The sequence below is a fragment of the Martes martes genome (assembly GCF_963455335.1).
Source record: "Martes martes genome assembly, chromosome: 5".
Lineage (NCBI taxonomy): Eukaryota > Metazoa > Chordata > Mammalia > Carnivora > Mustelidae > Martes > Martes martes.
Window position 1 is genome coordinate 41,858,308 of NC_137892.1, and position 27,840 is coordinate 41,886,147.

Genomic DNA, 27,840 nt, shown 5'->3' on the forward strand with positions numbered 1-27,840 from the left:
GTTCTCCCCAAAAACAAACAATTCCATCATTACTACTGGATAAATTAAGTTCCTGACTTGCTAATTAAGCATCATTTTTTTTTCTACAATTTCTTTTATTAAAGCTCAATAATGCACATATGCATGCAAGGGATGTCACTTTGCTATTCCTTAATGGGACAAAGAAACTGAAACGAGGGAAAAACATAGGAATGAGAAAATTTGTTGAGAACAGAGGACTGAAATAATTTTAGGATAACTTTAATATTAACTATTCATCAAGGCTAATGATAAAATTAAGAATCAAGAGACTAGTGCTCGCTTCGGCAGCACATATACTAAAATTGGAAGAATCAAGAGACTAACAGGGGTGCCTGGGTGGCTCAGTGGGTTAAAGCCTCTGCCTTCTGCTCAGGTCATGATCTCAGGGTCCTGGAATCGAGCCCCGCATCGGGCTTTCTGCTCAGCAGGGAGCCTGCTTCCTCCCTCTCTCTCTGCCTGCCTCTCTGCCTACTTGTGATCTCTCTCTGTCAAATAAATAAATAAAACATTTTTTAAAAAAAGAGAGACTGACTAATCCTCACTATATATCTAAATGCCCTTTATTAAAAAGGTAAAACAAAATTAAATTTTCTTTTAAGAACCACTTTGTTAATAGATGTGTACGGATGTGTACACCAATACATATAGAGAAAATTGAAGGAAAATTCTTATTTTTTGCAATTTTAGAGATGGATGAAAATATATCTCTGTTATATAAAACATAATAGAGTGAAATTGTTTCTAGGTAATCTATGGTTTGGGTGTACTGAGAAACAAGATATTAAAATTTCTAAGTCTCTTTTGTACATTATCACTTTCACTGCCAATCTCTTTGATGTCGTTTTATCATTTCAAATACAAACTCCCTGGGAACCTTATTACTAGCTACCACCTTAGCTGTCATTTGTATGTTGGCTTCCTAACTCTGTACCTTTAACCCAAACCTCTATCCTCACATATGAACATACTCAAGCTGTCTAAACCTAAACTCATTACTTTTCCTTCTTAAGACCTGATCTTCCTCCCAAGTATTACTTTTATCAGTGAATGGTAGGATCATCTACCAAATTACCTACATTAGAGATATGGGAATCTTTCTTGATTCTCTCTTCTTTCTCACTCTCCATATGTATGAGCACCGGAAGGGTCCTGAGGGGAGTGTTAGTGAAAGCCTAACAGGCTGGAGGACGTTGTTGGTGAGGGATTATATAAAGGTAAGAAAAATGTTACTGGAAGCCACAGGAAAATGAACTCCTGCTATGTACTGGCATAGAGTATAGAAAACACTAGCCTGTAGACAGTGGAAAATAAATAAGAAGTATTTCTAATGAACTAGTTCTGGAGATTTTTAGGACAAGTGCTGAACATGCCACCAAGATTCTCTCACTGCCTGTAATAAACTAGGAGAGAGATAAACTACAAGGAAATTGTCAATTATAAAGAAACTTGCTGGGTCCAAAAATAAAACTGTTTCTGATTCACAGCCTTTTCGGGTACCAAACAATGCTGTAATTAACAGACTTTCGAGAAGAAAGAAAACACAAGACTGTCATGATAACATAGTGCGATTATAAAAACACTTGCTAAGACCTCCAAAAGCTGTAATGAGGTGCTTCACAGATCTTCCGAAGAAACGCACTTTCTCAGGATCTTAGAAGTATGTCTCTCAGATGCTCAGTATTAAGCAATAAGGATTGCTGAGTGCCATCCCTTAGTAACCACATAGGGAATCCAAGGTAGAAAGGGCTTATCCGTAAGAGATCTTTGGGTTTGATGTGTTTAATACAGTATAAATTATTCTGTATTATATACTGTATTATAAATAATACAGTATAAATTATTGATGTGTTTAATACAGTATAAATTATTCCATTTTGTTTTGTTTTTTTTAAATTATACCACCTGAACTAAAAATAAACAGACCTTTGGAACCCCAAACTTCTCTGGGCAGGAAGCAGGTTGAAGAAAACTACTCAACTGCAAACATGAGCTACTTTTTATTTTAAAGGAAGGATGACTCAGATGAAGCAATCAAGAACCCAAATTATGAAGCCATGAGCCACTGAATACAACTTCCTGGCAGTATGACAGAGCCCTAAATAAAGAATGGGCAACATGGACCTGGGGAGATTCACTAAATTGCTATGGACCAGTGACTACAATGCACCTTCTGTTTTATCCTCTTTTGAAAAGTTCATCTACAGCAGTTATCTTATGCCTAATGCCTAACCCACCACTGTATGTTGGGTATTTGAAGGATAGATAATTGGTCTCTTCAGTTCATAGGTCTTTAATTAAGACCGAATGCTCTTGAGCATTCAGGAGTTGTATCCAAGGAACCCCATCTATATCTGGACTTGACTTAGATGAAGAAACCTGGGATGTCAAGTTTATGCTGTAATAAAATAAGACAGGTAATATTGCACGAGAGATTAAATGAATTTTGTATATAGGAGAAACATGTATTGTGTATTCAACAGACAGATTGTGATGGATCCTATTTTCCAAAGATGGTCACCAAATGTATCCAATCCCAAGTACTCATCTTACAATGTGACAGCGACACTCCATGCATGTAGTAATGTAGATCTATTTCCCCATCCCTTGAATTTGGATGAACCTCTATGACTGCCTCAACCAATTCAGGTCAGTAGAAGTGACAGTATGTTACTGCATAAGTTAGATCATAAAAATGTCTTGCACATGCACCTTGTTCCATTATGAAACTCAATCTTGGAACTCAGCTACCATGTTTTGAGATAGCAGGCAGGTCACTCAGAGAGGTCAGATATAGATATTCTAGTCAACAATCCCAGCTGAAGTTCTAGCTGACATAAAGCATCAAGCACCAGATGTGAGAGGAAACCTTTAAGTTGATTCAAGCCCTTGCCACTGTCTAACTGTAACCTCATCAGAGATCCAAAGTGAAAATGCCTAAGTATATATCACAGTCAATCCTTTAAACTGTGGGAGATAAAAGTAAGTGTGGCTGTATTAAGCCAAATTTTGGTATGACTCACTACTAACAAGAGATGAGAGGCACAATATCCAACCAAACACTAAATTCTTTCTACCCCCTAAATAACTCAAATTCATCAGGTTCTTTTTATCTCATTACCACCAGCCTATAACATTACCTAAAATATTTTATGCAATTGTTTCCTTAAACTTCTCCAAAGGGAAGAGAACACGTCTTTATCCCCAACATCTAGCACAGTTTTTGGTATATAGTAGACGTTTGACAAATGATGGCAAATGATCAATTACTGAAATTGCACAGTAAAAACTGGTACTAGTGATTTGATTACAAGTTCAAGGAACCATACTTGGTAGATTGGAATAGCTTATTCTACTTACATTGCATAAGGCACCATAGCGAAGAATAGAGAGCAAAGAATGTACATGACTTTCACTGGTAAAATATAACCTGGTACGGACATGACGTTCAGGAGACAGAACACCTCTGGAATACCTAAAGTTAGTAGCAGACAATGTTAGAACATAACCATCTAGCCAAACATTAAGTATTGAAATTATTTTGTAATGGAATTTAATCTTACTAGAAGTAAAAAACTATAATGAGTGAATCTATCCCTCTTCCAACCACAACTGAGGAGTTATCTTTGTAGATATTCCTCTAACATGAAGATTAACTAGAAATAACTGGGATCTCTGAGATAGTCAAAAAAGAATTAATATTAGTTTGGGGTGCCTGGGTGGCTCAGTGGGTTAAAGCCGCTGCCTTCGGCCCAGGTCATGGTCTCAGGGTCCTGGGATCGAGCCCCGCATCGGGCTCTCTGATCAGCAGGGAGCCTGCTTCCCCTCCTCTCTCTCTGCCTGCCTCTCTGCCTACTTGTGATCTCTGTCAAATAAATAAAATCTTAAAAAAAAAAAAAGAATTAATATTAGTCAAGTTCAATGTAAATAGGTCATTTTAGCTCCTCTAATAAAAATGACAAAGGTCATAACCTAAAGAAGCTCACAGATATTTATCCTGCTGAATAGGGTACACACTGATGATCCCATATGAAAGATGACACATGTCCCCTTTCATCTCAGTTCTTCCTCAGTTTGGACCCCTAAAGAACCTTGGTTGGAAGTTAAATGTTAGCAATACCTCGGTAACCCTTATTTCCACAGTGCACTAAGTAACACATTCCTGATTTCTTCATAGGAACATTGGATTTGAAGTATGCAAAAACAGGTGCCTATTGATTTACAATACTAGTACAGTCTCTTACACAGGGTGGAGTTTATTTACAGTGTCATCATCTTGCGTCCTCTGGAGGTCTGAGCGAATTTTTCTAACTAGAGGAGTACAGTAGCCTTTGGCAATCTCCAGTTTTTCAGCTTTAGTTATACCATATTCCTGAGCAGAAAATAATATCATTATTAGAAAAAGGGTATAATGACAAAGCACTCTAACAAATGCACTGCTTATTTAAAACATCCTAGGTAAGAGACAAATACCTTTATTAAGCTTCTCTTTTTGAATATTACAAATTTCTGAGTTTACATTTTTTGCAACTGCAAGTATACCATCCTAAAACTTCTAAGTACAATTGGAAAGATTTTTTTGGTAGAACGGAAAAAGCAAGTAATTTCTGAAGAGGGGAGGATGAATGAATGAATGTAATCTTAATTGACAGTAGTTCGACTCAATCATAAGGTTTTAAATGTAGAAACAATCCTAAAAGAAAGATGGACTAAGGACACAAACACTAGAGCACAGAACAACAGTCAATAAACCTATGAAAAGAAATACAAATGAAACCGTGAGATTTTGTTTATTCAAATGCCAAAGATTAAAAAGGCTAACAAATGGGTGCCTGGGTGGCTCAGTTGGTTGAGCGACTGCCTTCGGGTCAGGTCATGATCCCGGACTTACAGGATCAAGTCCCGCATCGGGCTCCCAGCTCCTTGGGGAGTCTATTTCTCCCTCTGACCTTCTCCTCCCTCATGCTCTCTCTCACTCATTCTCTCTCAAATAAATAAATAAAATCTTTAAAAAAAAAAAAAAAAGGCTAACAAATCACTTAAAAGCCTTTGGCTAATGCTTTGAAAATGGTGAGCAAAAAATGTAATGTAATCATATTTAATGACTTCAATAATAATTATGAGTTAATCAAACTTACAATGAGGTTTTACAATATGAAGTGTTAAGAAAACATAATCATAATAATAATTCTAATAAAAATTACAGTTCAAAGAAACAGGTTAGAAAATGACCTGATGTATAAAGAGAAAAAGCTGTGATATGTGTGTAGATGGAAAACAGGGAGAGGAAGAAAAGCCAAAAGTGGAAAGGGAGGGACAGAGACAGAAAGGAGAGTGCAGAGAGGAGGTGGGAATAAACAGGCATACCCTCTCTCTCCAAGTTTATTCTAAGATAACCTGAATTTAAAGACTACTTCCTGCTATCAGATACTTCCCAAATAGCAATAACTCTATATGGATAATAAAACTGAGAACTGTCAAGTAAAGGCTGACTGATTACACATGGAAGGCCCATGAAAATAGAAACTTCTTGGGTCCCTTTATCATAAACTAAAACTTGGTTGGTTCAACAGTCTTGCCAACATAGATGACTGTGAATAGGGTATGTAAAAAAGATATATATGTAATTGTGTATGTGTAAATAAAAGGAAAATACTGGAACTAAAAATCATTAGGTGAAATTTTTTTGTGTTGTTAGCAAGGTATGAAGAGACAGATGCTTTCACACTATGTTCACCTGGAAAAAAACTAGTAAAAGATTTCTGCAGCTACAAAAACAGTCTTGAGTATATGTAAAGACATGTGAAAAGAGAGTGAAAGAAATGAAGAGTCCAGATCCCCAAATATGAAAAATTGGTTAAATAATTATCATACCATTACCCATTAGAAATAATGATGTACATATAGCTTTAATGATCTGGAAAGAAGTTCTTGGTGCTAAGTGAAGGGGAAAAATCAGGTAGTAAAAGAGTATGCTTTTTCTGGTTCCATTTGTGCAAAGAATACATTTGTTATATGTATGAGAAAAATTGTATCTTTGTGAATTTAAGAGAAAAATCCTTTAAGAATTTTATAAAACATTTAAATGTTTTCCTCTAGTTGGTAATATCACAGTGACTTCTACATTTTCTCATTTTACACAAACATATATTAATTTTGTAATAAAGAAATTTTTCCCTTTAACACACATATATGTTTTGTTCATCTGCCACCACCAAGTAGGATCAAATAATTAATTGTTAGATATCCCCGTTCTCGTATGTAATTACAACATTTCTGCCATAGCTAGAACTAATTAAAATACCAGATGAGGCTATCTGAAAGCTTATTATGTGGTTACATTTAATGACAGTATCAATGGACTTTATATGGTAAATGCTATTATAAACAATTCTCTCCACTTCATAATCCATAAATAACTAAACAAATTGTCTTCAAACGTTCATAAATGTGATCCCAGTTAAGAAAACCTTAATACCAAATTTAGTCTTGAGAGGTTCTTATCTACTGCCATAATATCATGACTATTTTTAAGCATCATTTTTAAGACAGAGCCTCTATTTGATGAAAATTGAGACTAGTTAAAAAGTGGAAAGTTAATTCTATGAAAAGAAAAATATTTATAATAATTAAATTAGTTTAATTTAAAATAAATAAAAGTAATAAACTGCTATACTTAAGCTTAGTTGTGATTAGAATTACATAATTCACACAGCGTAGATTTAAGAATTAATCAATTCAATGTAAGCACAGAAATACATTTTTAGAGGCATAACACTTTGAGGTATACCAGTGCATATAACCATTTTTCTTGCAGATAGTGATATTCTCTCAATCTAAATTAGCATATTCTAAACTAGTCAAAATTCTACATTATTTGACTGAATCATCAAGTCTCTAAGCGTGAAACAGTCTTTATTTCCTTGAGAATTAAGTAGGCAAAATTTTCATTTTTTTCCATTATAAACTACAGTTTCATCATAATTACCATAAACACATTAATAACTTTTAGTTTGTTAAGTGACTGAAAATGCATGCATTTTGCCCATAGTTGTGGATTTAGGAAGGCTAACAAAGCAAAATAATATTTACTGGACTGAATTCAATACTCCATTAAAAAAGAAGAAATCCCAAGTTTCTGCCACAATAAGGAATATCAAACCAAAAAGTTAGGTAGGTAAACCCAAAGCTGTCCTCTACTCAAGTTACAATCTCAGAACTGCAGAAAATCATTCTAAAAAAAACCTCTGCTTTTAAAGTTAAAACTTGGGACGCCTGGGTGGCTCAGTCGGTTAAGCAGCTGCCTTCAGCTCAGGTCATGATCCCAGCGTCCTGGGATTGAGTCCCACATTGGGCTCCCTGCTCCGCAGGGAGCCTGCTTCTCCCTCTGCCTCTGTCTGCCTGTGCTCACTCTCTCTCTCTCTCTCTCTCTGACAAATAAATAAAATCTTAAAGTTAAAACTTTTCCAAAATGTAATTATAAATTTATCAAAAATAAGACAGATTCTTGTAAATTTGGGCAAAACGTTGTCTGAAGAATCCAAAGACTTGGATAAGTAATTTATCCAAGGAAGAAATTTTGGAGATGTCTTCAAGTAAATTCTCAGACCACTGAGATCTAACCTAACTGCATCCAAAGACAATTACTGTAATAAAGACAGAGCAGTTGAGCATGACAAATTATTTTAAAAAATATATATGATGCTTTAAATTCCCAACACATTCTCATTTTTACTGATTTTTGCTACTTTGAAAAAGTCATTATAAATATTTAAGCTACAAGGAGATGGTAAGAAGTTTCTTCAGTGGTTTAAGCAAGACACCTAAAAATACATAGATACATAGGAGAAATTAATATCTAAAACCCTATTAACACTTGAGTATCTTTTTAAGCCCAAGTCTGAGAAACCAGTCTTTCATGCCCAATTCTAGAATGTTTAGTATACAGAACTGAGAGACATGAGGTTAAATAAGTCATGTAACAAAATAGACATGATTATGATAACAAATCATTTGTGTAGTTAGCCACTGAGGTGCTAAGTTTAGATACACTGAAAGCCTACTCTGAAGAATGCATATAGCCACCCTAAATATTTAAGACTGCCTTATATTAACAGTTTACCTGTTAAAAAGCATACTTTTAAATAATCTTCACTGACGAAATGAGTGTAACTAATACGCACTGAGCCTGGACTAATGTTAAAGCAATCCAAAACAATGAAAACTTCCAGTGCAAACTAATTATATGGTTAGCAGAATTAACAGCAACCATTCTGGGGCACCTGGGTGGCTCATTCAGTTCAGCATCTGCCTTCAGTTCAGGTCATGATCTCAGGGTCCTAGGACTGAGCCCCACCTTGGGGTCCCTGCTTAGTGGGAGGTATGTTTCTTCCCTTCCTTCTGCCTCTCCAACCTTTCTCATGTGCTCTCCCTCTTTCTCTCAAATGAATAAATAAAATCTTTTAAAATAAAACAAAACAAGCCAGCAATCATTCTTGGAATAGTTAATAAAAATTTGAATAAACTTTCTTTCTTGAATTTCAAAACAAAGATGACTCTGACTCAGTAACTTCAGTTATAATCAAACCAATGTTAGCTCAATGACTGTCTACACATTGCAGCTAAAACTGAGTTATGCAGAATTTAGTGTTCACTCTGATGATAATCTTAAAATATCTTACCTGTCATAAAACTCTTTATTCTGTAAAATTAAATTTCTCTTTTGCATTTTTAAAAAGTTTTTTAAATCTATTTCAAAGAGAGAGAGAGAGAGAGTACATATGCCTGCAGCGAGGGGCAGGGATAGGAGACAAGCCGACTCCCCACTGACGAATCCAAGAGTCCAACACGGAGCTTGATCCCAGAACCCCGAGATCATGACCTGAGTTAAATCCAGAGCTGGACGCTTCAAAGACTGAGCCACCCAGGTGCCCCCAAATTTCTCTTTTGCAGAATAAAAGCTCTCTTCCATTTAGTAAAACAGATTGTCAGGTAACAATTCCTTTTTTGCTAAGTCAAACTTTAAGTTTCCTAAAAGGCCTAAAGATATATTCTTGATATGTGACATATTTTTATCTTCTTTATTAAGAATTAATTTTGCACATCACTGGATCATACAATATACTTAAGACTGTCTATATTATACATCTGACCAAACAAGTAAGCAGTGTTCTCTCAGGCTGAAAGAATAAGCTAATCTTTAGCAGGTGCACAAATAATTATAGGTAAGTTGTGTACTGTCTGAATTCCCAGTTTTTTAAGTTTGTAGTTCTTCCTGAACGTTCTGTGAAAATTAAGGAACACTGATACTATTTTAACCATTTTCATATGTATTTTTAAATAAGGCTACTTTTGTTCACCCATCTTATTTTTCAGGTATCCCATTTTTTCCTTCTATTTAACTTTGGTTCATAGGTGGAATATCTGATCTACTCCAATCTCTTCTTTATAATATCCAAATAATCTTTAGTCATTGAGTAGAAAACAGGTCCCAAATTTAAGAAGAATTTAGGGGTACCAGGGTGGCTCAGTCAGGTGTCGACTCTGGATTTCAGCTCAGGGAATCTGGAACCATTTTCTGCTATCATGTCCTGTATCTCACTTGTCTTGTCATTTGCCTCTTTATTATCAATCTGATTCTCTGCCTAAACATTTCAATTATTTGAATTCTGGTTACACCTTTATTTTTATTTTCCTATAAATGAAAAGACCCATGACTTGCACCCTTCCAATAATAACTTACACCTTGACCTCCAAATAATTTTTTCAAGGGGCACCTGGGTGGCAATTAAGCGTGAACTCTTGATTTTGGCTCAGGTCATGATCTCAAAGTCGTGAGATGGAGCCCCATGTCAAGCTCTGCATTGGGTGTGAAGCCTGTTTAAGATTCTCTCTCCCTCTGCCACTCTCCCATTCTCTCAAAAAAAAAAAATGTGTTTTGTTTTTTTTTTCAAAATACTTGCACATAAAGTTTTTTTGTTTTTTTTTTTTTTTTCAAAATACTTGCACACAGTACCTAATTTGGAAGTATGTGGGGAGTGGGAGAAAAAGGTAGCTGTGACCCGATGTAAATTTTGCAAGTCTTTTTAATTTTTTTTTTAAAGATTTTATTTATTTACTTGACAGAGAGAGTTCACAAGTAGGCAGAGAGGCAGGCAGAGAGAGGCGGGGAAGCAGGCTCCCCGCCGAGCAGAGAGCCCGATGCGGGGCTCGATCCCAGGACCCTGAGACCATGACCCAAGCCGAAGGCAGAGGCTTTAACCCACCGAGCCACCCAGGCGCCCCAAGTCTTTTTAATTTATGTGCAAGTATTTTGAAAAAAAAAAAAAAAAAAGGAAACTTTTTTATTACATAATAAGTAGTAACTAAACTATTAAACTATCACTGTAATTAAACTACTAGAAAATCAAGTAATGATTTAATACAATAAAAAGCTTAAAATATAAATTCATAATTACTTAATTTTCCTTTTAAAAGTTATGGATTTTATAGAGAGATAAAAACCAATTATCTTTTTTCCAGTGACAGAAATTGTAAAAGAATCTATAGAACACTCTAAGAAAACTGATTCCTAGATTTACTTACCTGAGGGATAACAATATCTGCTAATGCCTTCGAAAGCCTGTATAATTCCATTGTATTTTCTAATTTCAAGGAACCATTATGCTGGACATCATATTTTATACAGTCATATATGTCAGGGATTTTACTAATGTCATATCTTCCATTCTTTGTTTTAAAGTCTTTCTCCAGCTTGGACCATCTACGTAGCATAAGCTCTAATGTTTCACTATGGTAAAGCTGAATATCTAAAACAACATAACAGATTTAGCATATTAAACTTAGAATCAGATTAAGGGAATATACTAAAAAGTTGATAATTAGAAACTTTTTTTAGTGTCAGAGGTAAAACTATTAAGAAAGTAGGGAACGTTATCATAGTTATATACCATTTGCAAGCATTTATTTTGTAGACTTTCAAAGAGTAAATAATTGGCTTAGGACTTGGGTTAAAGAAAAGACCTTTCTTTATGTTACACACTTCAATAATCAGAAGAAAAAGAACAACAATTATAACAGATCTCTTTAAGGTTATTTTCAATTCTAAATTTTAAGTACTATTCTTTCTTACTAGATTCACAGAACTAACAACAGAATGGACACTCTTTGGCAGAAAGGAACCTTAAAAATTAAACAGTTCAAAGGATTTATTTTTACCAGGAAGAATTCTAGATTTTAAAGTTGCCCAAGTTATAACAAAGCTAATCTCAGAGTTAGAGCCCAGATCATCTTCCCATGTTTGTTTCTTATAAGCTGCCTACTTGCTGCTTAACTATATGACAGTGCTACAGACTTAATCAAATAATAATATTTTATTATCTTTTTCATGTTATCATGGAGAAAAGTAACTGTAACCTAGCTATTATTCTTTTGCTGGATGTATGTTCATTCAGACTTAGAACAGTATGAGGCTTAATTTAAGATTGATGTACCTTGTTTTAAAATGTTTATTTAACGGGATAATAATTTTCATTTGTTTCATGTCCCAAGGAATACATAATATTTACCTGATGATTTGGGATCTTCCATTCGATGTCTGATTTGAGAAGTCAAACTTTGTATCAAGGAATAAACTTTGTCACAGGTCTTCACAGGATTTTTAATCAAATGCATTGATTTAATTAGAGAAATGCTTCCAGATGGAGTAAGCTACAAATGAAGAAAGTATAAATTTTATATCTAGTTATGCCTAATTGTCCAAGAGAATAATATACAAAATTTTCCAATAGCTGGACAATAATTCTATATCATAAATTAAGATGACCCCCAAAATACAGTGATGAGATCAAGAAGCAAGTAAAAATCTCAGAATTTTATGTTAAAAAAATAGTAAAGATCAGTTATCATTAGATTACTCACAGAGAAAATTTAGCAGAAGTACTCTAAGTTACAATGAAGTTTTATTCTAACTTACAGTGACAAATTGCTGACTCAGTATGGTTCTAACTATTCAACATATATTTACATGCAATAACCCTAAGACTCTCTTACTATCATTATCTTTTTTCCAGATGAGTTTTTTAACAGAGGTTAAATGACATGCCTAAGATCAAACCAATAGTAGGTCAAGAGTGAGAGAAAAAAAGAGGTGGTCTGGCTATAGATATAGAGCTTGTCCTCTTAATGACCATGCTAATGCTATTGGGATGAGATTTTCCTAAGTCAATGAAATCCGTTAATGACAACATAGTTTCAAATTAGTTTTGATATTTAGCATGGCAAGTTATTTTATCATTAAGAAAGTTTCTTCAAAGTATGTAAACTGAATTTCACTTCTTTTTATTATAAACTAGTTAGCTTGGATCAATCTAACCACTGAAGAAAAGTAAGAATTCTGGGCTAACTTGTGTATTTCTGCTTTAAGGTATCTGAGAAATAGCATAGTAAGAAATTGTGGCAGCCAAACTCATAGGTCAGAGATCCAGAGAATGATCCTGGCATTTAGGTCTATTTTTGTACCAGAGACATTTATTGAGTCTGAATAGATAGCAGAGATGTGGAATAGAGCTTTAATAGTCTTATTAGGTTAAGGCGACCAAAGTGAAGTACAGTGTTCCCAAAAGTAGAACTCTGGCAAACTACACATTTAAGGTTTGAAAAAGTAAAGATGAATCAGAAGCAAACCAATCCAAGAACAAAATGCAGACCAGGTTCAAGTCAACTATTGGCTCTGAAAGATCTGTTCTGAAATTGGATTAAGGCAATCCTAGATTGCTGTACCGACAGGTACATGGCAGGAACAAATTAAGAAAGCCATATAGGAAGATGATAATATATTCTTAAGTTAACTTTATTTCCACAAACAAATATGTATCCATTATTCAAGATACTCAGGCACAAGAGAAAAAAAAAGATACTCGGGCACAAAAGAAAACAGGACAGTATGAATGCCAATAAGCATAATACACAACAGAAACAGAACCAAAGAGACTCTAGATATTAGATTTATTAAAAACTAAAAAATGAGGAAAACACTAATTTGTAAAGATACATGCACCTTATGTCTACCACAGCATTATTTAAAATAGCCAAATAATGGAAGCAGTCCAAGTGTATACATATAGATGATCAGATAAAGGTGTGGTGTGTACAAACACACACACACATACACACACACAAACACACACACAGGAATATTATTCAACACGAAAAAGAATAAGATCTTGCCATTTGCAACATGGATAGATCTAAGGAGTACAGTGTTAAGTGAAATAAGTCAGAGAAAGACAAACACCATATGATTTCACTCCTATGTGGAATTTAAGAAACAAAACAAATGAAGAAAAAAGGGACAACCAAAACAACCACTCTTAACTGAAGAGAACAAACTGATGGTTACCAGAGGGGAGATAGGTGGAAGATGGGTGAAATAGTGATGGGGACCAAGACGACACTTAATCATGGGGAGTACTGAGTAATGTGTAGAATGGTTGAATCTCTATATTGTAAACCTGAAACTAATAAAACACTGCTAACTATATTGGAATTAAGAAAGAAAACAAAGAGTAAAAAATTAGACACCTGAAAAATGAGGAAACTTTCTGTGTTCAAAAAGATAAAACACTAAAAATAAAAAACTGCAAATGACTGAAAAATGACAAATTCAATATTAAAATAGCAAAAAGAAATTTTAGAATTGAAAAATACGCTGGTTAAATTAAAAGCACATAAAAAACAGCCAAAGGCAGATTTAGTAAATTGAGAGACTAGTGAGAAAATTTTATCCATAATAAAGCATAGAGACCAAAGGATGAAAAAAAAATTTTTTTTGAAGGATAAGAGAAGAGAAATTTCTAACAAACATGTATTTAGAGACCCAGAAGAAGGTAAGAAATGCTACATTAAAAGACAAAAATCAAAACCAGAAAAACAACTTCCCAAAACTGAAGCCACAGATACAAGAATCCTAATCGACTACAAAAAAAAATAATCTAGAGGCGCCTGGGTGGCTCAGTGGGTTAAAGCCTCTGCCTTCAGCTCCAGTCATGATCTCAGGGTCCTGGGACTGAGTCCCACATCTGGCTCTCTGCTCAGCGGGGAGCCTGCTTTTCCTTCTCTTTCTGCCTGCCTCTTTGCCTACTTCTGATCTCTGTCTGTCAAATAAATAAAAATCTTTAAAAAATCTTAAAAAAAAAAAGCCATCTACATCTAAACATGTAACAGAATAACTGCTGAAAATCAAAGGCAAAAATGTTAAAAGTGGCCAGAAGGAGTTACTGAAGAATTAAAAAATTAATTAATTAATTAATTTTTAAAAAGATTATCTTCAAAGGTATAACAGTAAGATCAACAACTGACTTCTTAAGGGAAATACTGGAAGCTACAAGATGGTCTAACAGTATCTTCAGTGCAATGAAAGAAAATAAATGTTATCCTGGAACTCTATACCCAGTGAAAATATCCTATAGACTCAAGTTGAGGGGCGCCTGGGTGCCTCAGCTGGTTAAGCATTCAACTCTTGATTTCGGCTCAGGTCATGATCTCAGGGTTGTGAGACTGAGCCTCACGTCAGACCCTGCTGCTGGGCATGGAGCCTGCTTAGGATTCTCCCTCTTCCTCTGCCCTTCCCTCACCCTCCCTTTAGAAAAAAAAAAAAAATAGTAAAGTTGTAATAAAAACGTCTTCAAACAGAAAAGAATTCACCACCAGTAGACTGATACTAACAGAATTAATATAGCTGTTCAGACAGAGGGAAAATGGTCTTAAATGGAAACTATGGACTTCCGAAAGAATAGAAGGTAATTTAAAGGGCAAATGAGAGGCGCCTGGGTGGCTCAGTCAGTTAAGCCCCCAACTCAATTTCAGCTCTGTTCTTGATCTCAGGGTCTTGAGTTCAAGCCCCTTCACACCAAGCGTGGAGCCTACTAAAACAAAACATAACAAAACAAAACAAAAATCCCAAAAAAGGGCAAATTAATGGATAAATCTAAATAAAAACTCCTTGCATAAAAGAATAACAAAATGACATTGTACAGTTTAAAATACACAAAATTAAACAATATTAAGAGCATACAAGTTACAGGTAGGCCAATGTTACAAGGATTTTAAGGCTTGCTGCTAAACGTATGGTCTCAGGACTAGGCACTGGCACGAACTGGAAGCTTATTAGAAAACTGAATCGTAGTCCCCATCCCAGATAGGACGAATAAGAATATGCATTTTTAACAAGACTCCAGGTGATTATTATGTAAGTTAACGTTTGCCTAGTATTTTTCTAGAATCCATGCATTGTCCAGAGTAAGAGCACCATGTATGTAAACATTTGACTTTAAGAAGTCATAGAAGCGGGGCACCTGGGTGGCTCAATGGGTTAAGCCTCTGCCTACAGCTCAGGTCATGATCTCGGGGTCCTAGGATCGAGCCCCACATCGGGCTCTCTGCTCGGCAGGGAGCCTGCTTCTCCCTCTTTCTCTGCCTGCCTCTCTGTCTACTTGTGATCTCTCTCTCTGTCAAATAAATAAATAAAATCTTAAAAAAAAAAAAAAAGAAGTCATAGAAGCCTACTGTTATCTCTGGGGTAATGACAAAACAAAAAATAAAATCAAATATAATTTTTAAGCTAACAGAAATAAGTAAGTAAAAAGTACCAATTTCAACAAAGGAAGAGAGAAAAATTAAGACAGTATAAATGTAAAGCCCTTGAAAATATAGTGGATTCATATCTAAATTTGCCAATAATTTATATTGTAAATAAAACTGCCCTAAAGATTTTCATAATACATTTTTAAAAATCCAGCTATATGCAGATTATAATAGATACAACTAAAAACATAATTTAAAAAAAAAAGTAATTTCACAAAGACTTAAAATGAAAAGATAAAAAAGATACACAAGGCAAGACCAAGTAAGAGGGAGAAAACTGTTGTTACTTATATTAACCTCAAATGTTGAGGCAAAAAGTACTGATAGAGATATATCATTTCTAAATTTGTGTCTGTCCAACAACATGTCATCAAATATGTAAAGCAAAGATTAAGAAAACTTCAAAGACAAGGAAAATCCACAGTTAGAGAGGGAAATGTTCACATACAACAACAAAAAAGAAAAAACAAAAAAATTCAGGAAGAATTCTTGTTTTTACTAAAATGGTATAAAGTTTAACTCAAAATGCCATAGGTCTGGAAATTTTGAAAAACAAACAGAAAAACAAAACCCTCTGAATAATCTATGATCAAAGAAGAAAAATCAAAGGAAATTAGAAAATGCCCCAAACCACACAAACCTCAAAATTTATGCATGCAGTGATAAAGAGAAATTTATAGCCTAAAGTCCATATTTTAGAAAAGACTGAACATTCATGAGTTAATAAGCACACAGCTAATGACATGAATTTACAGAAATAGAAGGAATACAATATTAAACAAAAATTAATCAAATGGAAAACAAGTGCATAATAAAGAGGACCAACAAATCAAAGATATTTCTTTGAAAAGACTAGTAAAGTATATCAACCAGTCCAACTGATCAAGAGAAAAAAGACAGTACAATGTTATGAAACAGAAAAGGACATCTCTACAGATCCTGCAGACATCACAAAGAATTTAAAAAGGATATGATAAATAAACTTCTGTAAGAATGTAATTTACTACTGACACAAAATATAGTAACTGAAAATTAGTAAGTACTCTGGAATCCATAATTACAATGATTATATGATTTCCCACAAAGAAAAGCTCCATAGGATTTACTAGCAAATTTTATCAAATATTTAATTAAAGATATGTACACAAACTCTTTCCCCAAAATAGGACACCCTAACAAATTTTAGGAGATCAACGTAATTCTGATATTGAAAGCAGACCAAGACACAAGAATAAAAATATGAAGGTCAGTCTAACTTGAACACAGATGTAAAACTCTTACCCAAAAATAGCAAACCCAAACTATGGATATATATTAACAACAACAATAACAAAATATATACACACACATATAAAAGTTGAGTTTATTCTAGGAACCAAGATAGCTTGATATCCCCCCAAAATCAAACGATACAAGAGATAAAAAGGAAATAATGATAAAATTCACCAACTTTTCATTTAACAAAACGGAATTTCCTTATTTTGAAAAAGAATAGCTATTTAAAAATCTATAGAAAACATATTTAATGGACAAGTGTTAAAAGCTTTCTTTGAGAACATGGACAAGATATACCACTTCTATTTAATACTGTTTTTAAGCTTGTTACTGAAGATAAGAAAAAAAATAAAACAAACAAAATCAGAAATGAAGAAAAAAAACCTATATGCTTTTAAAGGATAAAAAAAAATCTACCAATAAATTATTAAAGTAATAAATGAGTTCAATAAGGTTGATGCATATAAAGTCAACATTAGCTATTTCTACGTAACAACAGAGAATAAAATTTTTAGAGGTACTATTTAGAACAGCATTAAAAATATATTAAAAGAAATAAATTTTCAGAAACTACAGATTTGATCCATATAAACCAATACTGCAGCAGGATTTCTGACAGGTTATTTTTAAATTTATATGGAAATGCAAGAAAAGCCAAAAAAAACTTGAAGAAGGGACCTTGTAGGACTTGGGAGATCAAGAAAAGAATATAGAATAGAAATAGACCATGTATATATGTTATAAAGATGGTACCACAAAGTAGAGGGGAAAGGACAGTCTTTCAGGATGTGGTGCTGAAATATCTGGGATGTATAAACAGCTGGGTAAAAATCAATTCTGACATCCTATAATAAGCACACAGAAACGTCAATTTCAGCCAGATTATAGATAAATGTGAAGAGCAAAACAGTAAAGCTTACAGAAGATCATACATAAGACTATTTTATGACCTCTAATTAGAAAAAGATATTATAAGCAATATATTAAAATGTACTGACCACAAAGGGGAATGGGAGATACTGGCATCCAGTTATTGAATGAGCAAGTCATGGGGATAAACGGCAGAGCACAGGGAATATAGTCAATGGTATTTTAATAGTGTTGTATGGTGACAGATGGTGGCTACACTCGTGGCGAGCATGGCACAACATATACTCTTGTCTGTCTAATCACTAATCAACTAATCAATGAATTACATGTTGTATATCTGATATTAATGAAACAATGTGTGTCATTATACCTCAATAATTTAAAAAAAGATATTAGACTACACTAAAAAAATGGACTGACCATAAAGGAAAAAATTGAACTTGGAATTCATGAAAAATGAGAACCTCTGCTTATTGAAAGACATCATAAAGGCTCAGAGTAGGTGGTAGGATTTAGAATACATATAAAAAAGAGCTCATATTCAAAATAATTTAAGAACTTCTACCACTCACTAAGAAAAAAACAGACAAGCAGTAGAAAAAAAGGACAAGAGACTTGAAGAGAAGGCCTCAGGAAAGGATAGCTAAATGGTCAAAAGATACTAAAACCACACTGAGCTACTATTACACATCCACCTTCAGGATGGTCAAAACTGAACAGTCTGAGAATACCAAGAATAGAGACTATGTAGAATAATGATTATTTTCATGGACTTCTGGTGAAGTATAAATTGGCTCAGTAACGGCTTTGGAAAACAGTCTGACATTATCTACTAATATTGAAACAGAAGTGTACAGTGGGTCACAACAATCCCAATCTTAGAATACACCAAGAGAATGTATGCTCATATGCACTAGGAGATGTACAATGACAGTCTCAGCAGTATTAATTGTAAGAGCACAAGACTGTAATGATGATACAAAGTATATATAAATTACAGTATACTCATAGAATAGAACACAGGTCATCAAACTATGGCCTTCAGGCCAAATGTGGCCTGTGGCATAGCCCATGAGCACAGAACAGTTTTTACATTTTTAAAGGGGGTTAAAAAACAAAAAGAATATGCAACAAGAGACCAAAGTGACCCACAAAGCCTAAAATTTACTATCTGGTCTTTCACAGAAAAAGTTTGCCAATCCCTAAAATAAAATACTACATAGAAGTGATTACTGGTTAACTGTGGAAATTCTCAAAAATATGGATGAACGTCATAAACATGGTATCGAGCAAAAGAAGCCAAACATAAAAGAAAACCTACTCTATTGTATGAAGCTTAGAAAACAGCCACAACTGAGACCATAGCAATTAGGGATACATACTTATCCAAGTAAGTTTCTTGATATGAGAAGACTATAAAAAAGAACAATAAAAAGTAAGGACAGTAATTATTTCTAGGAGATTGGGAAGGAGCTGCAATTGAGAAGGGGCACACAGGGGTCAAAGGTGTCCCAATGTTCTATTTCTGTTTCTGGATGGCGGCTCTATGAGTATTTGCTTTATAATACAACAGGCTCTAAGTTTATGTTTTATATACTTTTCTGTACATGCATGATATTTCACAATGTAAAAGAGTTTGTTTAGACCCACCTTTTCATAGTCTTCAGCCGTAAAATCTCTATCTTTCTGAAGTATTTCATGAAGTCTTGCTTTCACACGTTGCTGACAACTGCTCAAAGAGTCACTGTCACTATCCAAAAGACCATTCATATTTGCACTTTTTACCATCTGAACAAGAATGGGTGTCAGCTCTCCTTCTAGAGCTAAGAGCCCCTAAACATATTGAATAAAGCCAATACAGATTTTAAAATTAGTATGCAAATTAATAGAAAGCATTTTAATAATTATTTTGTTACATGCTGAATTTCACAAGGTATAGCTAACTATGTGCAATAAATAAACTGTTGATAATATAGCCCATCACCATTTCAGGGCCTGAGTTTGAAATTTCAAATTTAGAATTTTTAAACACTGAATTAGCAAGAATCTTTTAAAATGTAATATTAGATGACATTCCTAGTAATTCTAAATAATATTTATACCTTTGCAAAAGCAGCTGCAGTCATCTGTACTCGTCCCTCATCAGAGGCATATATTTTGAGGTCATGTCGGTAGGTACTATGTAATCTAAGTAAACCACAACCAGGAAATCCTGCATAATCTCCTGAAAATAAATACTCAAATCACTTAAGCTATATTTTTGTCTCACCATATTTCTACAAATATTTAGTAACATCACAAAATAAGTGAAGATTTGAAAACATAATGCATAGATTTAACCAAATTAAAGAAACGACAAGATTTACCTTGACCTCCAGGATACATACACCTGAACGCTCTTCCAAGTTCTTCAGCCTGGACCCTGCCTGCAGGAGTTAGTTCTCCTCCCCATTTTAGAACCAAAAGTAAGGATGGTTCTTCTCTTCGGCTGTCTAAGACACATGTGAATGGATAGAGGCAAATGTCAAGTTTGTTTCTTTTAAAGAGATACATTATCAAGATTAATTTTTTCTTTGTTTTCTCTTCTGCAGTGAAATATAGCTTTTATCTAAATTATCTTGTTCCTTTGAACATACCTATCTGTAGGCTTTTGTTTCTTTCAGGAACACTCTTTGCTCCTTCAGTTAAAATCTTACTCAAATTTCAAAATCTCTTCCATACTTTATGAAGAAGGCTCTTTCTCAGTTTTCTGAAAGAAGTATTGCTTCTACCTTCCCTGCTATCGTAGTGACAGGACACCAATAAGATCTGCCCAATATATTTAATTTAGTTGTGCTTGCGATGTTAGATTAAGAGCTCCTTGACCACAGGATCAAGACCTTGCCTTTATATCAAAAGTCTCACATAAAAGGTAATGCTACCTGAAGTGAAAATGTATACATTTTTATGATGAGAAATTAATGATCTGTATAATTTTAGGAAGATGTGAGATGAGAAAACCTAAAATTTATTATAATTTAAGTTTATGGACGACATATATAATAAAATGTAGCCAAGAGCAACTTTTTAAATTTGGAATTGTACAATCTCTTTATGTTCCTTACCAAAGATTTTTCTCAGATATCAGGGGAAGTTCCACAAGCAAATGAGTTTCTGTACTTAATTCATCTGCCCTTTATCATGTCCTAAGATCTGTATTGGGCTACAGAAACAAAGGTAATTTTAAAATAAGCAATAGGGGGCACCTTGGTGGCTCAGTCAGTTTGGCATCCGCCTTCAGCTCAGGTCATGATCCCAGGGTTCTGGGATCCAGGCCCCTCGTTGGGCTCTCTGCTCAGTGGAGAGCCTGCTTCTTCCTCTCCCTCTGCCACCCCCCTGCTCTTATACTTTCTCTGTTTTTCTCTCTCTAAAATAAATGAATGAAATCTTTAAAAAATAAATTAATTAAAATAAATTTAAAAAAAATAAGCAATAGAAGTGCTAAAAAACTTAATGTTGATTCATTAAAAGTGATAGAAATCAACCTTTGTCCTGGGACTAGATAGTAGTTGTATGTGTTTTATTACATAGGCCAATATTAATTTATGGAAGGAAAATTAATTAACAGACTTTTTCAATCACAGTTATTTATTGAATGTTTTTTTATCACAAACATTAAATAAAAGAAATTAATCTGTATTGCTATTAATCACAAGTGTGACAAAACAGCAATTGTCAAATTTTAAAAATAAATTTATTTAAAGATCAACATAATCAAACTGGTGCTTTCATTTAAGATAATCATTACTTCAATTTATGCTACTATAAATAATGACATTGAGAATATTCCCAAAGATCAATCTTTCCCTGAATATCTAACCACTTCCTTGGGATTGATTCTTCTTTTTTTCCCCCAAGATTTTATTTATTTATTTGAGAGAGAGAGCATGAGACAGGAGAAGGTCAGAGGGAGAAGCGGACTCCCCATGGAGCTGGGAACCTGATGCAGGACTCTATCCAGACACTCTGGAATCATGAGTTGAGCCAAAGGCAGTTGCTTAACCAACCAAGCCACCCAGGCGTCCAAGATTCTTCTGAGTAGAATTAAGATCAACGCATATGAACATTTTCTGAAGTTTCTAATATATACTGTCAAATAACTTTTCAAAGAGTTATGTCAATTTATACTCCAATCAATAGACTGAAATATACTCACACTGTTTTCTCATTAACATTCTTTATCACCGATTTGACAAAGAGTAAGAAAACACTTTGCTAGTGTGATAGGCAAAAGTAGTTATTACTATTATCATTATTTTATTGGGCATCTATACTCCTCTATGAAATGGCTTCTCTAACCCCTGCCCATTTTTCTTTTTTTTTTAAAAATTTTTTTTAAAGATTTTTATTTATTTATTTGACAGACAGAGATCACAAGCAGGCAGAGAGGCAGGCAGAGAGAGAGAGAGAGGAGGAAGCAGGCTCCCCGCCGAGCAGAGAGCCCAATGCGGGGCTCGATCCCAGGACCCTGGGATCATGACCTGCGCCGAAGGCAGAGGCCTTAACCCACTGAGCCACACAGGCGCCCCCCCATTTTTCTTTTAAAAGGTAAATGAATTTATGGAGTTTTACGCTGACTACTTTTAGAGACCTTTAAATGCTTATTCTGACTTTTTCAGTGGAGGAAAAGAGCTATATCAGAAACACTTTCATTACGTACTTTTTTAGTTTTCTTGTACTTTTTGAGCTTTCTTCCTGTATACTCTGTCCTCTTTTACCAAAAGAGGAAGAAAGGGATCCATTAAGTAACATGTAGTCATCAATAAACTTTCTGAAACAATCCCAGAGTAAAAAGGAAGTCCAAAGCACTTTCCAAAACAATAAAATCTATCCTTAAAGGATCAAGAATAAAATCTATCCTTTACTTAAAATATAGTTAGGGAAAGTAAGAGGGAAAGTTAACAAAACTCTACTCTATTTTTTCCTTTATTCAGCACATCAGTCCCTAAATTATTACACTCAAGAGGGCCCAAAGGTCGTCAAATGAGTAGTTAAGTCCCTACACATAATTAAAACACAATAGACATTAATAGTGATATACCTTCTTCTTCACTAGATGTTTTAGGACAACCATGAGGGAGATAAGTTAATTGGACTTTACGATTTATTCCAGAAAAATGGCCATACCTGAAAAAACAAACGACAAGCAAAACAATTAACATTCAGTAAGTATTCATTGCAACCTCCTAAAGAAAAATTAAACCCATCTAGAGAAAAACTAAATCTACATATTAATGTGCCTTTCTATTTGTAATTAATTGCTGAATTCTCTAACATATCCTACCAGAAAATCTCCGTAAAATAGATACTCATTCTAATCACATTAAAAATGAAAACACAAAAAAGATTCTCTACAAAACTCAGACAATTTTGAAGAGATGAAGAAGTATAGAAATATAAAAAAATAAATGTATGGGTATCTAAAGGAAAAAAGATTCTAAGTGTTCATATACGTAAAGCTCATAATAGGCATACAGGTGTTATCAATTTCACTTGACTAAAACAGCTCAAAATTGTTTTTTAATTAAACAACATTTAATCAGTGGTCATGTTAGCAATCTGGCTTTCATCCTAAGTAGTACTTCATAAAATATCCAAATTCTTCTCATCAAAATGAAAAGTAAAACTAAAATAATAACCTTCAAAACAACCATTTATTTTCTCACTGGTACAAATAAAAATCTCACTAGACCTTCACTAATTTCTCTTCAGCTTCAGCAATAAATTACAAAAAGATTAAAAGGAAAAGATAAAGGAAATTTAACAAACTCATACATTAAAAAAAGAACACAGCAAGTAATTATCAAAGTTAAGGGTTTCAGAAAGATTCTCACATTTCTAATACAGTCTTAAGTTGTTCAAGTTTTGACTTGTTTTCTTCAATTTCAGAATCATTATTTTGCCCCAGCTCCATAAGAAGTTGTCGGGCAATGTCCAGCACTTCCTATAAAATAATAAAGAACTGAATTTTTATGTAACATTGCCATTAGCAATTTAAAACCAACAAGAAATAAAATGCACTTGCCTGTAATTGTTTTGGCTTTTTGAGTTTTAATTTCCCCGATTTGTATCCATCACACTTTTCAAAAAGATCAAAAAATCTTATAAAAAAAGACAGCACAGTTAGTCCTTTGCCATAATTAGTATTAATACTATATACTTACACAAACCACTTATTATGAAGATATGGGACTCAGGTCTATGGATTTCAAATACTATGTGTTCTCTTTCACTATAGAAGGTTGCTCCTCCACCCTGGGCAATAAAACTTACTATTCTCCTGAGCACATCAAATTAACAATCACTAGATTATTTTTAAAAGTTTTCTCATGATGGAAACTTAGTATATGATTGTAATACTAAGTATTACATTCTCTGAAGTGACTGCATACCGATACATATTAAAAATGTTTCAACACATATTTATTGGCTCAAGTTTTCAAATTTTATTATTTCCAAATCAAATACTGAAGAGAAATAAGATAAACTTCCATTCTACTAATTTTCTTCTAGAAGGTTGAGAGGTTAAAGACTCATAGAAACCAATGAAGAGAGTAACAAACCAAGATTAAACAGAACACCTTAGGATGTTTATGTCTTTCCAGCAGTAAACAAAAGTCAGACCAGATGGATGATAATTGATGGATATTAACATAATAATTTTCAGATGCTGATACACACAGTTATTTTACATGGATTTTCACTGCATCCAGCAGTTTAAATTAATGGCCAAGAAATGGGAAAACAGATTTTCTATAAGATGTGTTAATCAAATCAACTAATCACCTATCAGAAATCTTAAATTATTCCTCCTAAAACATACTTTTGATGCCTCACTTCCATTTTCATTTTTTGTTTTGGTGTTCGATCCCCATGACGTATCACAGCTATGACACATCTAAGTTCCATCCTAAAATTTAAAAAAAAAAAAATGCTTTCAATTTTCTAACAAAGTTTTCTGTTAAATAATTCAGACTAATACAACATCTCATTATTTGTTTAGAGCTACTTTTTTTTTTTAAAGATTTTATTTATTTATTAGAGAGACAGAGATCACAAGTAGGCAGAGAGGCCCGCAGAGAGAGGAACGGAAACAGGCTCCCTGACGAGCAGGGAGCCCAATGTGGGGCTCGATCCCAGGACCCTGAGATCATGACCCAAGCTGAAGGTAGAAGCTTTAACCCACTGAGCCACCCAGGCACCCCTAGAGCTACCATTTACATTTGAGAGCTTTCCTATGAAGAACAGCATTCGTAACAATCAGTTGATTTTATCAAATTCAATCTTAAGATTTTAAGAAGCTGGAGGGGGAGTAGTATGAAGATATATATCAGCTTCCTCTCTAGAGATGGTTATGCTCACACTGGGATAAAAGTAAACAAATGGCAATCCTGGAACTTCCTGAAATACTTGTTCTGTAGCATAGATCGTTATGGACTGAGATTTCATTAAATCAAAGCAAAATAAAGCTTTACTTTATAGCTGCTATATTTATTTTGCCTTTGTAAGAACAGAAAAAGTATTTCAAATTCAAATTACTAGAAGATAATACAGTCTTAGAAAGAATGCTAGGGTATACTTTAGTGTGTGCCGAACCGTAAACCACAGAATAAAACCCTGCAAGATTTTAATAAGTTACCTAAAAAAATGTTATGTTAAATAGTTTGAGAATACTGGTTTGTCTTAGAAAGAATGCTAGGGTATACTTTAGTGTGTGCCAAACCGTAAACCACAGAATAAAACCCTGCAAGATTTTAATAAGTTACCTAAAAAAATGTTATGTTAAATAGTTTGAGAATACTGGTTTAAAAACATTATAAATATTTTTTGTCCCCCTACCCAACCAGGACTTCTCAGAATTTTTAACATGCTAATGTAAATGTCTAAGCTATGAATATGAAGCATTTGGTCAACTCACCTGAGTAGCAGGTGAGTTTCAAGCAGTAATTTTCACTAGGAGAATGTTATGAGACACTCTGGCAATATTGGTCTAATTAATTTGCTTCAAGACATACCTGTGTATTTTTTCTGTACATACTCAGAAGTTGTAAAACCATGAACTATGAACCTTTAAGTGACATACCTGTTGGCACCTCATTTATTTTTATGACTTAATTCAACACTCCTATAACTAAGCATTTTTCAGAATTTTTTCCCCCAGAATTTTATTTTTAACAATATAAAAGATTTTTAGTCTAGGTGGACCCCGCAAAAGCATATAATTTATTTCTCCATTTGCCAAGTGAATCATATGAAAACATACACAGCAAAGTGTCCAATAATCATCAGAAATTTAATCTCTATTGTAACAGCAGAGACCGATATACAAAACCACATGAATTTCTAAAAGAAAATATTCAAACTTACATAGTTCCAGATGTAGTCGGCACAATTGGGATATCTTCAGCTTCTAAGGGTATTGACCAGGGGATATGAAATTGTGGAGCAAGCTCTCGCATTACAATATTGCTTTGATACAAAAAGAAAAAACTAGAAATTAGTTCATTTTAAGACAAAACTCAGTATTTAATGACTAATAATACAGAATCATAAAAGTTAAGGTCAAATTAGTGATTCTGTGATTATAGCACATAAAAAGTAACTCAAAGAATCAATCCTGATTAAAACAAATATTAGCAGTTCTAAACTGGTACATTAGAACACACTGAAGAAATGCTATAAATCTGGAATTACTGGGGCGCCTGGGTGGCTCAGTTATTAAGCGTCTGCCTTCTGCTCAGGTCATGATCTCAGGGTACTAGGATCGAGCCCCGCTTCGGGCTCTCTGCTCAGCGAGAAGCCTGCTTCTCCCTCTCCCACTCCCATTGCTTGTGTTCCCTCTTTTCTGTCTCTCTGTCAAGCAAATAAAATCTTTAAAAAAAAATTGGAATTATTTATTATTTACATTAGTTTTAAAGTATAAATCACACTGGAGTCAAATAAATCACTATAATTGCATTATATCCACTCAAAGATAAATTCTGAAAACAAAGATTGTCTCTTCTTTATGGCCACAGGTCATTTATTTTTTTTTTTTTTAGATTTTATTTATGTACTTAGAGAGAGTGTGTGAAAGAAGGGGGTAGGGGCAGAGGGAGGACAGAATCCCCAACAGACACCCCACTGAGCATGGAGCCCTACATGGAGCTCAGGACCCTGAGATCCTGACCTGGGCCAAAACCAAGAATCGGGAGCTCAAACAACTGAGCCACACAGGTGTCCCAAGTGTCCTTTCTTACCCGTTAATCACTTTTGAAATTACTCTAAATACCATGGCTCTTTTTAAACAAATATCCATTATATTTTACTAAGAGGGTTAACAATAATTTTATAATTACATGTTAAGTAATTATAAAACATTTTTTGTTTTGTTTCAATTCAGCATTCATGCTAAAATTTAATAAGCTCCTCCAAATTTCACCTTAAGGGTCATTTCTCCAATCTTTAAAATATATTATAAAAGCAGATTCCAATTATGACAATATATTTTTAAAAATTTATTTTTATTAACATATAATGTATTATTTGTTTCAGGGGTACAGGTCTGTGAGTCATCAGTCTTAAATTCACAGCACTCACCATAGCACATACCCAGATGTCCATAACCCAGCCACCCTATCCCGCCCCCCACCCCCTAGCAACCCTCAGTTTGTTTCCTGAAATTAAGAGTCTCTTATGGTATGTCTCCCTCCCCAGTCCCATCGTGTTTCATTTTTTTCTCTCCCTTCCCCCCATGACCCCCTTGTCCTGCCTTTCAAATTCCTCATATCAGAGATCATATAATTATGACAATACATTTTAAAATATAAGTTTCTTATGCCTTTGTCATATACACTTTGAAATGGTTTAAAAATATTTGTCTTGTGAATCTACTAAATCAAGGTATAAGAAAAGAGTTCAAAGAAAATAAAAATCACATTTCTACATGTAGTAATTTCTTTTGGGTTCACTTGATAATCTCATGAGATTATCTTTAAGTGACATGTAATGATAGAA

General features: G+C 34.0%; 1 protein-coding gene across 14 annotated transcripts in view; it reads right to left on the bottom strand.

Moving 5' to 3' along the window:
* The window catches only part of PPIP5K2 (diphosphoinositol pentakisphosphate kinase 2), a 78,149-nt gene that overhangs the window by 28,782 nt on the left and 21,527 nt on the right, over nucleotides 1–27,840 (bottom strand). For all 14 annotated transcript variants that reach the window (XR_013966857.1, XR_013966858.1, XR_013966859.1 and 11 more), the window contains 12 exons: nucleotides 26,212–26,313; nucleotides 24,668–24,754; nucleotides 23,870–23,945; nucleotides 23,679–23,788; nucleotides 22,886–22,971; nucleotides 20,172–20,297; nucleotides 19,908–20,029; nucleotides 19,456–19,638; nucleotides 11,586–11,727; nucleotides 10,603–10,826; nucleotides 4,263–4,390; nucleotides 3,379–3,493 (listed from right to left, as the gene is read on the bottom strand). Coding sequence is in view for 9 of the 14 variants with exons in the window: in XM_080804151.1 (XP_080660277.1) it covers nucleotides 3,379–3,493; nucleotides 4,263–4,390; nucleotides 10,603–10,826; nucleotides 11,586–11,727; nucleotides 19,456–19,638; nucleotides 19,908–20,029; nucleotides 20,172–20,297; nucleotides 22,886–22,971; nucleotides 23,679–23,788; nucleotides 23,870–23,945; nucleotides 24,668–24,754; nucleotides 26,212–26,313 (1,501 nt within the window). In the remaining 5 variants the exon portion in view is untranslated. The remainder of the gene's footprint in view (nucleotides 1–3,378; nucleotides 3,494–4,262; nucleotides 4,391–10,602; nucleotides 10,827–11,585; nucleotides 11,728–19,455; nucleotides 19,639–19,907; nucleotides 20,030–20,171; nucleotides 20,298–22,885; nucleotides 22,972–23,678; nucleotides 23,789–23,869; nucleotides 23,946–24,667; nucleotides 24,755–26,211; nucleotides 26,314–27,840) is intronic.